The sequence below is a fragment of the Pangasianodon hypophthalmus genome, chromosome 5 (assembly GCF_027358585.1).
Source record: "Pangasianodon hypophthalmus isolate fPanHyp1 chromosome 5, fPanHyp1.pri, whole genome shotgun sequence".
In the NCBI taxonomy this organism is placed as follows: domain Eukaryota; kingdom Metazoa; phylum Chordata; class Actinopteri; order Siluriformes; family Pangasiidae; genus Pangasianodon; species Pangasianodon hypophthalmus.
The window spans coordinates 8,462,247-8,472,193 of NC_069714.1; the positions used below are offsets into that span (position 1 = coordinate 8,462,247).

The 9,947-nt window shown below is 42.5% G+C and overlaps 2 protein-coding genes across 4 annotated transcripts; one reads left to right on the forward strand and one right to left on the reverse strand.

The window, feature by feature from the left end:
- Positions 1-203: 203 nt before the first annotated feature.
- spryd7b (SPRY domain containing 7b) lies at positions 204-4,485 on the reverse strand. Its single transcript, XM_026947128.3, has 5 exons — positions 4,335-4,485; positions 3,777-3,893; positions 2,721-2,887; positions 1,700-1,802; positions 204-1,292 (listed from the first exon to the last, which is right to left on the reverse strand). The coding sequence occupies exons 1-5, from the start codon at positions 4,441-4,443 to the stop codon at positions 1,195-1,197; spliced, it is 594 nt and encodes a 197-aa protein (XP_026802929.2). The 5' UTR covers positions 4,444-4,485; the 3' UTR covers positions 204-1,194.
- An 11-nt stretch (positions 4,486-4,496) lies between these two features.
- On the forward strand, positions 4,497-7,974 carry trim13 (tripartite motif containing 13). 3 transcript variants are annotated; one of them, XM_053234373.1, is made up of 2 exons: positions 4,497-6,000; positions 6,095-7,974. In XM_053234373.1, exon 2 carries the CDS (start codon positions 6,101-6,103, stop codon positions 7,313-7,315), a length of 1,215 nt encoding a protein of 404 aa, XP_053090348.1. In that variant the 5' UTR covers positions 4,497-6,000; positions 6,095-6,100; the 3' UTR covers positions 7,316-7,974. The 3 variants fall into 3 exon arrangements, with proteins under 3 accessions (XP_053090348.1, XP_053090349.1, XP_026802926.3); XM_053234374.1 differs by having other exon boundaries at positions 4,497-5,827; XM_026947125.3 differs by having other exon boundaries at positions 4,497-5,026.
- The last annotated feature ends 1,973 nt before the right edge of the window (positions 7,975-9,947 follow it).

Genomic DNA, 9,947 nt, shown 5'->3' on the forward strand with positions numbered 1-9,947 from the left:
CCCCTTGATAGGTTCCAGTGTAACAAGACAATCAGTGTTATTCACTTCACCTGTCAGTGGTTTTAATGGTATGGCTGATCATGTGGTAGTTCCTCAGAGGAGAAACGGCAGCATTTATTTAACCCAGAAAAGGAATAAGAAACAAAGGCATTGCATAGAAAGAAGGGTGAACCAGTGTACCAATAATCACACTTTACTGATGGTCATTATTACTTCAGACTTTAATTGCTTCAGATTCTCAAGCCATCACAGGTGGAAGGGTATAGGCCTGGAATAGCCTACAAAACTGACTCTGTATCTCGTGTGTTATGTAAGAAATGTAACGACAATAATCATTAACTTGTATTGTTTGTTCTTGGTCATAAAAATTGCTTCATTTTTTTTCCACTATTAACATTTACTGAAGTTCGAATGAATCTATACGTATACAAAACTTCATACTAGATTCCATACACTGAGTTCATTTTTATTTGGAATTTTGAGAGTACACAGTTTGGTTGTTTTCTTTAATTATGCATAAATAGTGCTAACCAAAAGACATCAGTCATGTTTTTTTTTTACACCAGAGAACATTTATGTTTCTCTTCACTTACTGTAGAGTTGGTTAATGTAACATTTCCAAAAAATATAAAAAATAAATAAAAGTTCCTGTCCTAGGTATATTAAATTACACGAAAACTTAGAAAATAATTCATTCTGTCATTCATTCATCTTCAATTACCGCATAATCCTGGTCAGGGGTGCAGTGGATCCAGAGCCTATCCAGGGAACACTGAGAGCCATTCTGCAATACACCTTGAATCGAACACATATGGACAATTTAGGGAAACCAGAGAGTCTGGAGGAGAACCTCAGGGAGAATGTGCAAACCTCCAAATAGACAATAACCGGAGCTCAGGGTTGAACCCCAGACCCTGGAGGGTCAAATTATAATACAGGCTACATTTAAAAAAAAAAAAAAAAAAAAAAACTTAATTTGACATTCATGTTTATGGCTGACTGTGTGAGCACTTTTTGAGATGGATAAAGATTTCTTCTCACATACAAACACCTGGCTTGTCTCCTGTGGACTATGGCAGCAACAGAGAAGGCATAAACAATACGACAGAGCAGTGCAACACCCTTTCCACCATCAGCACTTTCCTTAAAGCCCTGAGGAACGGCTTCTCTGCAAGTGCATGTGAAGCAGACGGCTCAAAAGATCTGCTGTTCAAACAGGATCTTCTCAAAACCTTGAGGAGGAGTGTGGTAGAAGTCGCTGAACTGGCAGTCTAAGATAGCGCTCTCATCCACTGCAACACAGAGAATCAAACACGACTTTCAGTCATAACCTGGGCAGTGGAGGCTCAGTACCATCAGAGAGCCATTGTTGTGCCCTTGGGTAAAACAGCTTTAACGTGTGTTTGCACTGTATCTTAGAAGTAGTTCGCTTTGGATGGAAGTGTTTGTGAATAAATAAAAGTATGTGTCAATAGAACATTCTTCAGATCATTACTCACTTTCTGGTATCTGCCACTGGCTCCAAAATACACTCTGATTTAGCACATCAGCTTCTATTAATGCTTTCAATTTTCAATTTTATCTTTTATATGTAACTATTTTTCCTGCTAGTCTACATTAGCATTTCTGTTCTCTCTGAACCTCTTCTGCCAGACCACAACTGGACACAGGAATAGGAAAACATATATATTTAACCAACCGTAAACTACAGGGAACACAGTCCCTCGAATGCCTGAGGCTGGGCACTGCATGTTCTTCCCATTCAGATACAGGTTCAGTTCCACATGGTCGTAGGTTAATCCCTGAAAAACATGCAAACATGAACCATAACATCAGAATTAATTTATAGAATCCTTGGGAAAACTTAGGCTGCTGTGTTTTCAGCCATTAGCTTTAACACAACATTAAACAACCAGTGATCAAACAAGCATTAAAGACTACACTGCTAATCTAATGACTTCTTTATTCAATCTGTCTATTTGCAGATATATCATTTCCATTTCCATGACTGAGGTCATGATTGAGATCATGACTGTAGCAATGGCTTTAGCTAAGTAAACAAATGGTAACTCTATACAGGTCTCTGTTGGGCTGGTCACATTACAAGCCAACTCGTTTGTTGAGGGGATTAAAAAAGGAGTTTCTTCTCAAAACTTGCTCTCCACCATGTCTGTTTCTTTAATATAGTGTGATATACCGTATCTCTGCAGAATGAAATCTGAGCGCCTGAGAGCTTTATCTAAATAACCTGTTTCACCTCAGCTCTGTCAGCATAAAACCATGTTGACATTTTTCAGTTTTATGAACATGAAGGATTACTGGAACGTTAGAATTTTACATTTTTTTCCCCAAAGCAGCCCTGAATGTAAGCATCAAAGAAAAGAAGCTTGAAAAGAAAAGAAGAAAATGTGAAAGTATATAAAATAGATATATTGAATTTTGTCAAACAAAAATTGTTTATATACAAAAAAGTTAATATTGAAAATGTGAATATGTGAAATGTGTACGTGTGTTCTTACTCATGCCTGTGCTTAAATACATTTAAACAATATTGGATAATTGTTCAGCAAGTCTAATTAAAAAAAAATAATAAAAACTTTGTTACGAAAAAATGCCAAAAATGGATATACTGCATTTTGGAATGAAATACTTATGTACAGTCCACATTCTTTCCCCCAAAACAGACTAAACTTGCTGTTGCAAAATTGCCACATTCTTACCACAACATCTCCCTCCTGAGGCACACTGTTAGCTGGCAGGCAGTTCTTCTCTTCATTGTTGTGAAAGACAGATCCATCGTGCCTGAGCACCAAACTGTGACTGTCTCGACCCAAAGGTATCTGGTTTAGATTCACCTTCTGTGTGGCCACCCCGACACCCCACACACCTACACAAGCAGCATCAAACAGCATTTTCAGTCCTAATTTGCACACTTTTGTAAATTTTACATGGCTTTATTTAGTGCCAATGTTATGCATGCACATAAATATCCAGTAAAAAAAATTCCACAGCATAGTTTTCCAGACTGCTTTTTACTGACCCTTGCTGGGCACAATCAATTAAACACACACTAATAGGCTACATTTCTCGCATTATAAAAGTTAAACTTGCGGGAATGGTTTAAATTATGCGCAATCCCCGCAATCCCGCGCCAAAATTCAAGCCCTGATTATAAATGAAATAATAATAAGAATAAATATATAAACATTGTAAACAGTGTAGATATACCTGATAGCATACCTGAGTGGAATTAAAGTGGCAGTGCAGTACAAACATCTAGGTCTAACGTGACGGGCATTTTAGCCGACTTTGGAGCTCTATCTCCGGGTAAAATGATGCCTCGGCCGCTGCTATGGAGCTCATTATGTTTCAATTGATCATTTTCCTCAGGTCAGAGATTTTATTTATTCAATCAAATTTTTGGGGTGTAACTTATACATGTATTTACTTATTTTTAAGGTACTGTGTGGTGAACCTGTAGTACTTTTGCTTACAAAAGTAAAGCTCTGTTCATAGCAATTTTTTAGGATTTAGTTTTATACAGAGAAACATGCATATTGTTTTGCATTGTTTATCCTTCAGGAAATTAAAAACATTAGTCTTTTCAGTATTCTTTTTTTTTTATTAAAATGTTGTTCAAAATATTCCGGGAATCGAATTGAATTGAATCATGACCGGAGTGTATCCTCACACCCCTGTTCTTATCACTAACACCACCGCATGAAACTGTTTGATCCCAGTCACGGTTGTTGGTCCTCATGTGGCTGCTTACTCACCCGTGGACTGGACCTTGAACTCGAAGTAGCTCTTGTTCTGGTGGAGAGGGGCGTTGGCGAGGCATGCTCCGCTCCCACAGATCCGCCTCCCGCTCTTCACCACCACCACATCCGCGCCTGCAGGAGCAACACACACCGCGCTCACACACACCACCACCACCACTCCGCTCTCTCTCTCTCTCTCTCCCTCACTGGGTATGTATTTCACTACAGCCACCACACCGGGAGCTGGATGTACCGTATCGCGTGTAATGGATTAGATTTACAGACACTCAAGGGCTGGTTATGGAATACGGTTTCTAAGGCAACGTCGTTGTTAGCAAGTTATCGCTACTAGCTAAAGCAGGCAGAAAACACACTTTAGTAGAGGAGTTAAAGCAAATCGAGTCACTTTGCTACTCTATTATCACTCAAACACGGTTTTATAAACACTTCAAGATGGCTACTCTGTCGATCTAGCTGTCTATCCAGCTGCCTGATGATCACAGTGTTGAAGCTAACTCGTTTATTTGTTTTTTTATTCGTTATTATAGCCGGTAACCGGTTAGTCGTTCGTACCCATGTGGTGCGTGTCGAGCTGAACGGTGGGCATTTCTTTAAGAGGTTTATGATCGGATCCGCCATCACCACAACAGCAGCCCAGACAGCACGTAAACATTGCGGCCATATCAGCTTTAGCGTTACTCGAGGGAAAAAAAAAAAAAAACCGGAAGTGTCATTAGACGCGTCACGGAAGCCCTTAGGAAAAAAAAAAAAAAAACAGGGGGAATGTGTAGGGACGGTTGTGGCTGCAGCGCCGCACTGCCCTCTAGCGGCGCGCCGCGGTATCGACCGTCACAGGTCCTCTGCGGTTCGACCAATCAGAGGAGGCCTCCCTCCGCTCAGAGCGCGCGCTCTCGGAGCTCTCACTGGCGGCATGGAAACAGGAGGAAGAAAAATAACGAGGTCAAAATATTTTCACACGTGACACGCCAGCTATTGGACACGGACGCTGCGCGGGCTCCTGACACATGGCGCGATGGAGAGTGACGCGGCGCGCGCGCGCGCTCTCTCTCTCTCTCTCTCAGCTGTTTGTAGCACTTGATTGCTCTGTAGTACCATGATGCAGCAGTTGGAGAAATAAATAACTGAGATGATTACTCCGCAGGCTTATGAACGCGCACCAGATGATTTATGTGCGCTTAGATGGATTAAACCTAACCCTGCGTATAGCACCGCACGTGTAGAAATGCTGATGAGTGAGCCCGAGGGTGAGTGGAGGGATATTTCTCACTTTGTGATGTTTTTGCATAGCAACAGCCCCCCACCCACCCCAACCAGAAAAGAAGGAATCCTCTGCCTTTAATGTTTAATGCTACAGAGAGACGAAAAACACGTTTTCAGTGGAGTAGGAGGTGATGCCACTGCGCTTGATTATTATAACATATAAACTATTACTAGGCTATAACTACGAAATAACTTCCAAATAAAATGTCTGCATATATACCGGTGTTATACATTTGTTCATTGAGTGAATACATGTTTAAACACTCTGGATCTTAGTGTCTAGACCTGAAACGGTTAAAGTTTCCTCAGTTGGTAAGCGCGAAGTCTGCACAGCAACAAGCGCCACGATTGCGTCGCGCACTGCAGTAAAAGTAACTGAGCTCAGAGGACGCGCGCGCGCCTGTGTGTGTGAGTGTTTTGGTCCAGTTGCTGACGTTTTCCTCCATGACAGTCATCAGTTGCTACCTTATCGGCAGCTCTCTCTCTCCCTCTCTCTCTCTCTCTCTCTCTCTCTCTGAAGCACAGTCGTGGGGAGACGCGCGGCAGGATGAGCGGGTTCTTGGATATCCCCAGGCGAAGTGTCAGGGCGCAGTGGACTTGGGACCGGAGAGCACAGCGTTCCTGTTATCATTACGCGCTGTCCATGTAGTCGCGTCTCTGAAGATGATTATGCTGTCTGTTTTGCGCACTAGAACTAGATGTAGTTCAGGAAAGAACCATTCATAAACCATGCACTCGACGTGAACCTTACTCAGCTGTTTTAGAGCTGAGTTCCTCAGTCTTATGTACAGGTTTTTTTTTCTTTTCCCAGCCAGACATTCTGCATGGAGAAGCAACTTTAGAGACACAGTCTAATCATTTGTGGCATTTTTGTTTGTTTGTTTCTTTTATTGGCCGGAATTCAAAGAATATGTGACATGCCATAGGTTAACACAATCAGCTAGGCTTCAGCATCAGAGTGAGATGCATATTAGGCACTAATGAGTGGCATCGATTTGATCTGTTTTACACTCGCTGACCCGCTTTCATGCTGATTTAATCTTTCATTCCAGCCCGCGATGGATCTGCTGGAGGAGGACCTGACATGCCCAATATGCTGCTGTCTCTTCGAGGACCCACGTGTGCTGCCGTGTTCACACAGTTTCTGCAGGAAGTGCCTGGAAGGCATCCTGGAGGATAACCGAAGTCCAGTGTGGAGACCTCCGTTCAAATGCCCGACGTGCCGAAAGGAGACCGCGCACAACGGCATCTCGAGCCTGCAAGTTAACTATTCCCTGCGCAGCATCGTGGAGAAGTACAACAAGATCCGTGCGAGCCCAAGAATGTCTCAGTGTCGCGCTCACAGCGGGCAACCCCTCAACATCTTCTGTGCCACGGACCTGAAGCTCATCTGCGGCTTTTGCGCCACTACAGGAGAACACAAAGGGCACAAGTTCTGCGCGCTAGAGGAGGCGTACGAGCGAGAGAAGGTCGCCTTCGAGGAGCTGCACCGTGCCGTGGAGAGCTGGAAAGGCGCAGAGGTGCTCTCCTGCCTGGAAGCGCTCGAGGGGGCGAAGAAAAAAGCGCTGCAGATGGCCTCGCGAGACGTGGATCGAGTCGCGGAGTATTTCGACAAGCTGCTCCGCGCGCTCGAGCACAAGCGCAGCGAGATCCTGTCGGACTTTGAAACCCTAAAGCTCGCGGTCATGCAAACCTTCGACCCGGAGATCAACCAGCTCCGCTCGGCGCTCGAGGAACAGCAGCGCGCGCTGCGGCTCGCCGAGTCATTTCGCTCGCTCTCCGACCCGCTCACCTTCCTGCAGTGCATGCAGGACTTCCGCGAGAAGGTGCGCGCCATTCGCGAGACGCCGCTGCCCGCGCGCACGGACGTGGACGTTGGCGCGCTCGTGCCAAGCTTCGACGTGCACGATTGGGACCGTGTGCGTCTGGGAGACGTGGACGCGCTGCGCGCTCCGCACGAGGGCGGCGCTCTCCGGTCGCCGGCGGCTCGCACTGGCCCCCCGCGTCTCTTCCGGAGCCGGTGGAGTTTCGTCCTGCTGGTGTGCGCGTGCCTGTGCGTGCCGAACTTTCTCCCCTCAGACTGTTTCACCGCGAGTCTCTCCACTAAAGCGGTGTCCGCGCTGGCCGGCGTCTCCGTGCCCGCTCCTGCAGAAATGTTGCGGTGGCTCGCGCTTTGCTGGCAGGAGGTGGCGGGAGTGTGCGCGCTCCTCACCGAGCTCTGCAGGAACTGCATTACTGAGCTCATCGACACCACGTCAGAGTTTATCAGCTGATTTTCACCCGGTGGACTTTTCTCATTTGCCGGCTGAGGCTAAGGTGCAGGGATGCGTTTAAACACATCTAATTACCACAGAATGTAATTGAAATACAAGCCTAAGTATTTCACCTGCGTTTTTTGTGTGCATTTACTGAATTTGCAATTGCAATGTGTGTGTGTGTGTGTGTGTGTGTGTGTGTGTGTGTGTGTGTTTGTTTTTCTTTAGCGCTTAAATGCACAGTCAGCTTGTGGACCTTCTGGGAGGAAATGCTAGTTATTTCAGTTAACTGAGAAATAATTGTGGATGGTGGTTTTAGATTTGGTTAAGACTCAAACTAAGATACTGCTTAGCACATGACTAGCTTGGTTAGAATTAAGTCGCGCAATATGTTGAGGTTTAGTAAACCTCTTTCAAAGAATTAAAACCAGACATGTTCTCTCTCAATGAAAGTCACTGGGTTGGAAGATGGGGATCCCCACAGCCTCCTCCCCACCACACACCGCTTCCTCGGCATTTCCTCGAGCCCATATTACGTTTTACTTTTCCCGACCATACTGGGACTTTTTTTATTATTATTATTAGTGGTGGATTTTATATGCATGTAAAATAAAAGAAGAAAACTCAAGGTTAAATGTTACTAATGTAGGCCTATATGTATATACATACATTTTATATATATTTATATATATATATATATATATATATATATATATATATATATATATATATATATATATGTATATGTATATGTATATATATATATATATATATATATATATATACATACATTATATATATATATATATATATATATATATATATATATATATATATACACACACACACACACACACACACACACACACACACACACACACTTATTTATTTATATATTTATATACACGGACACTGTAGTCATGGAAAGATGAAGGACACGTTATATTTAATCTAGTTTTGGATAAAATATCTACCTAAACAGGATGTAATTCTGTGGTGAGTCCAGAAGAACATTAAGCCCAGTTTGTTATTCTTTATGGGGATTATCACTTCTGTAAAAAACAAATTGCACAAACGTGCTTTATATGTGTAGGTTTGGCTGCTGATTATAACATACACTTTCACAAAACGACCATGTTGATGCATGTAATTGTAAGAATTAAAATAATGTTTTTTTGTTTGTTTGTATGGCATTGTGCTATTTCTGCACCATTACGCATATATTTGGGGATGATCCCATACACCTGTTGGCACAGATGGTACTTTAAATAACCTGCTGTGTATAGGCCTACAACAGAATGTGGTGCTGTGGGAGAATCCTCCTCCCATCCTACTTTTTTATTTCTTCAAAACTGAAATCCGAAGTCAAATCCTCCAGTAAATAAGCACCGTGACGTCATCGCCCCCATCGGTTCACCGATCAAGTCATGCACACACGAAGTATAAATTTAGCCGACTGTTGCCAGGCAATTTCTGCATGAAAAGTGACATTAGTTGTGCCCCCACCCCAACAGCCTAGTTTATAAAAATAAATGTTATATAACGCCAGATGAATTAGACTGAATAGCAGTGAATGAGCGCGTCACCCAGCTGTGTGAGGGAACACTGGGAGCTGTCCCTGCGCTCTTTCATTATTATTCATCATCATAATAAACACACAAACCTAAATATCAGAACCATTTGCACACGCATGTCCTTTTACTTGCTGATGATCAGGGGTCCTGCTGCAGCATTTCGAGCTGACTGTGCATTATAAAGCGCTCACACCTCATGTTCATGGGCTGCATTTTCCAAAAGTCCCATACATAATAAAATACACAGAAATGACCGGATTCATATGCAAAACGGGTTCTTAAAAAAAAAATGCACACACGAAGTGCATATCTTTGTGTCAAACTCTCAGTGATTATAGGTTCAGCTGAATTCAGGGGCTAATTCACTGGTAGGTTATTTTGCGCTGTTACACTGCAGCATGCCTCTGACTGTTCAAATCATAATCATATTCTCAGAATAAAATGAGGAATATTTTTATTTTATTTTTAAATCAAGATATTTGAAAAACCGGCTGCAGGTTTGAATAAGACCATGACTGATTTCACACCTCACCATGCCGTGTGACAAAAACCAAAAGGATGCAAGAAAAAGAGAGATTTCTTTTAAGTTTATTTTCCTCATCAAGACAAACCGGTTAACAGCTATAACATCTGTAATATCAACATCTGTAATAACATCTGTAATAAACCTGCGCTGAGCTATAACTCAAGAAGCTGTGCTTACATAACACACAACACCGGCAGGACAGGAAATCTATAGGCTAAAAAAAAATAGCTGGAAAATAGGCTAGTCTGTTTAAAAAAAATGTATAATTATTAAAAAATATATATATGTAAAATTAAGACGTTTGATGTTCTAAAAGAAAATGTAAAATCTCTATAATCTCGATTTGCCCAACTGAATGTGTTGCTGTAGCTCTCAGTATATTACTCAACTCTATAGTGGAGCACATGGAGTCACTTAAAGCACAGCACTCGGGTGACTGTATAAGCTTGTGTCAGAGGAGATTTAATGGTTTAAAAAAAGATCCTGTCCAGTTTTTTTTTTTTTAAAAAAAAAAAAGGAAAAAGAAAAAGAAAAAAAGGAAAAGACACGT

What these genes read in the sequence shown, in the direction of transcription:
- trim13 (XM_053234373.1), top strand. Translation starts at nt 6,101, where the DNA reads ATGGATCTGCTGGAGGAGGACCTGACATGCCCAATATGCTGCTGTCTC.
- spryd7b (XM_026947128.3), bottom strand. Translation starts at nt 4,443, where the DNA reads ATGGCCGCAATGTTTACGTGCTGTCTGGGCTGCTGTTGTGGTGATGGC. An exon ending in GCTCGACACGCACCACATGG is followed by an intron (nt 3,894 to 4,334) that starts GTACGAACGACT and finishes TTGCTCCTGCAG; the next exon opens with GCGCGGATGTGGTGGTGGTG. An exon ending in CTCAGGAGGGAGATGTTGTG is followed by an intron (nt 1,803 to 2,720) that starts GTAAGAATGTGG and finishes CATGTTTTTCAG; the next exon opens with GGATTAACCTACGACCATGT.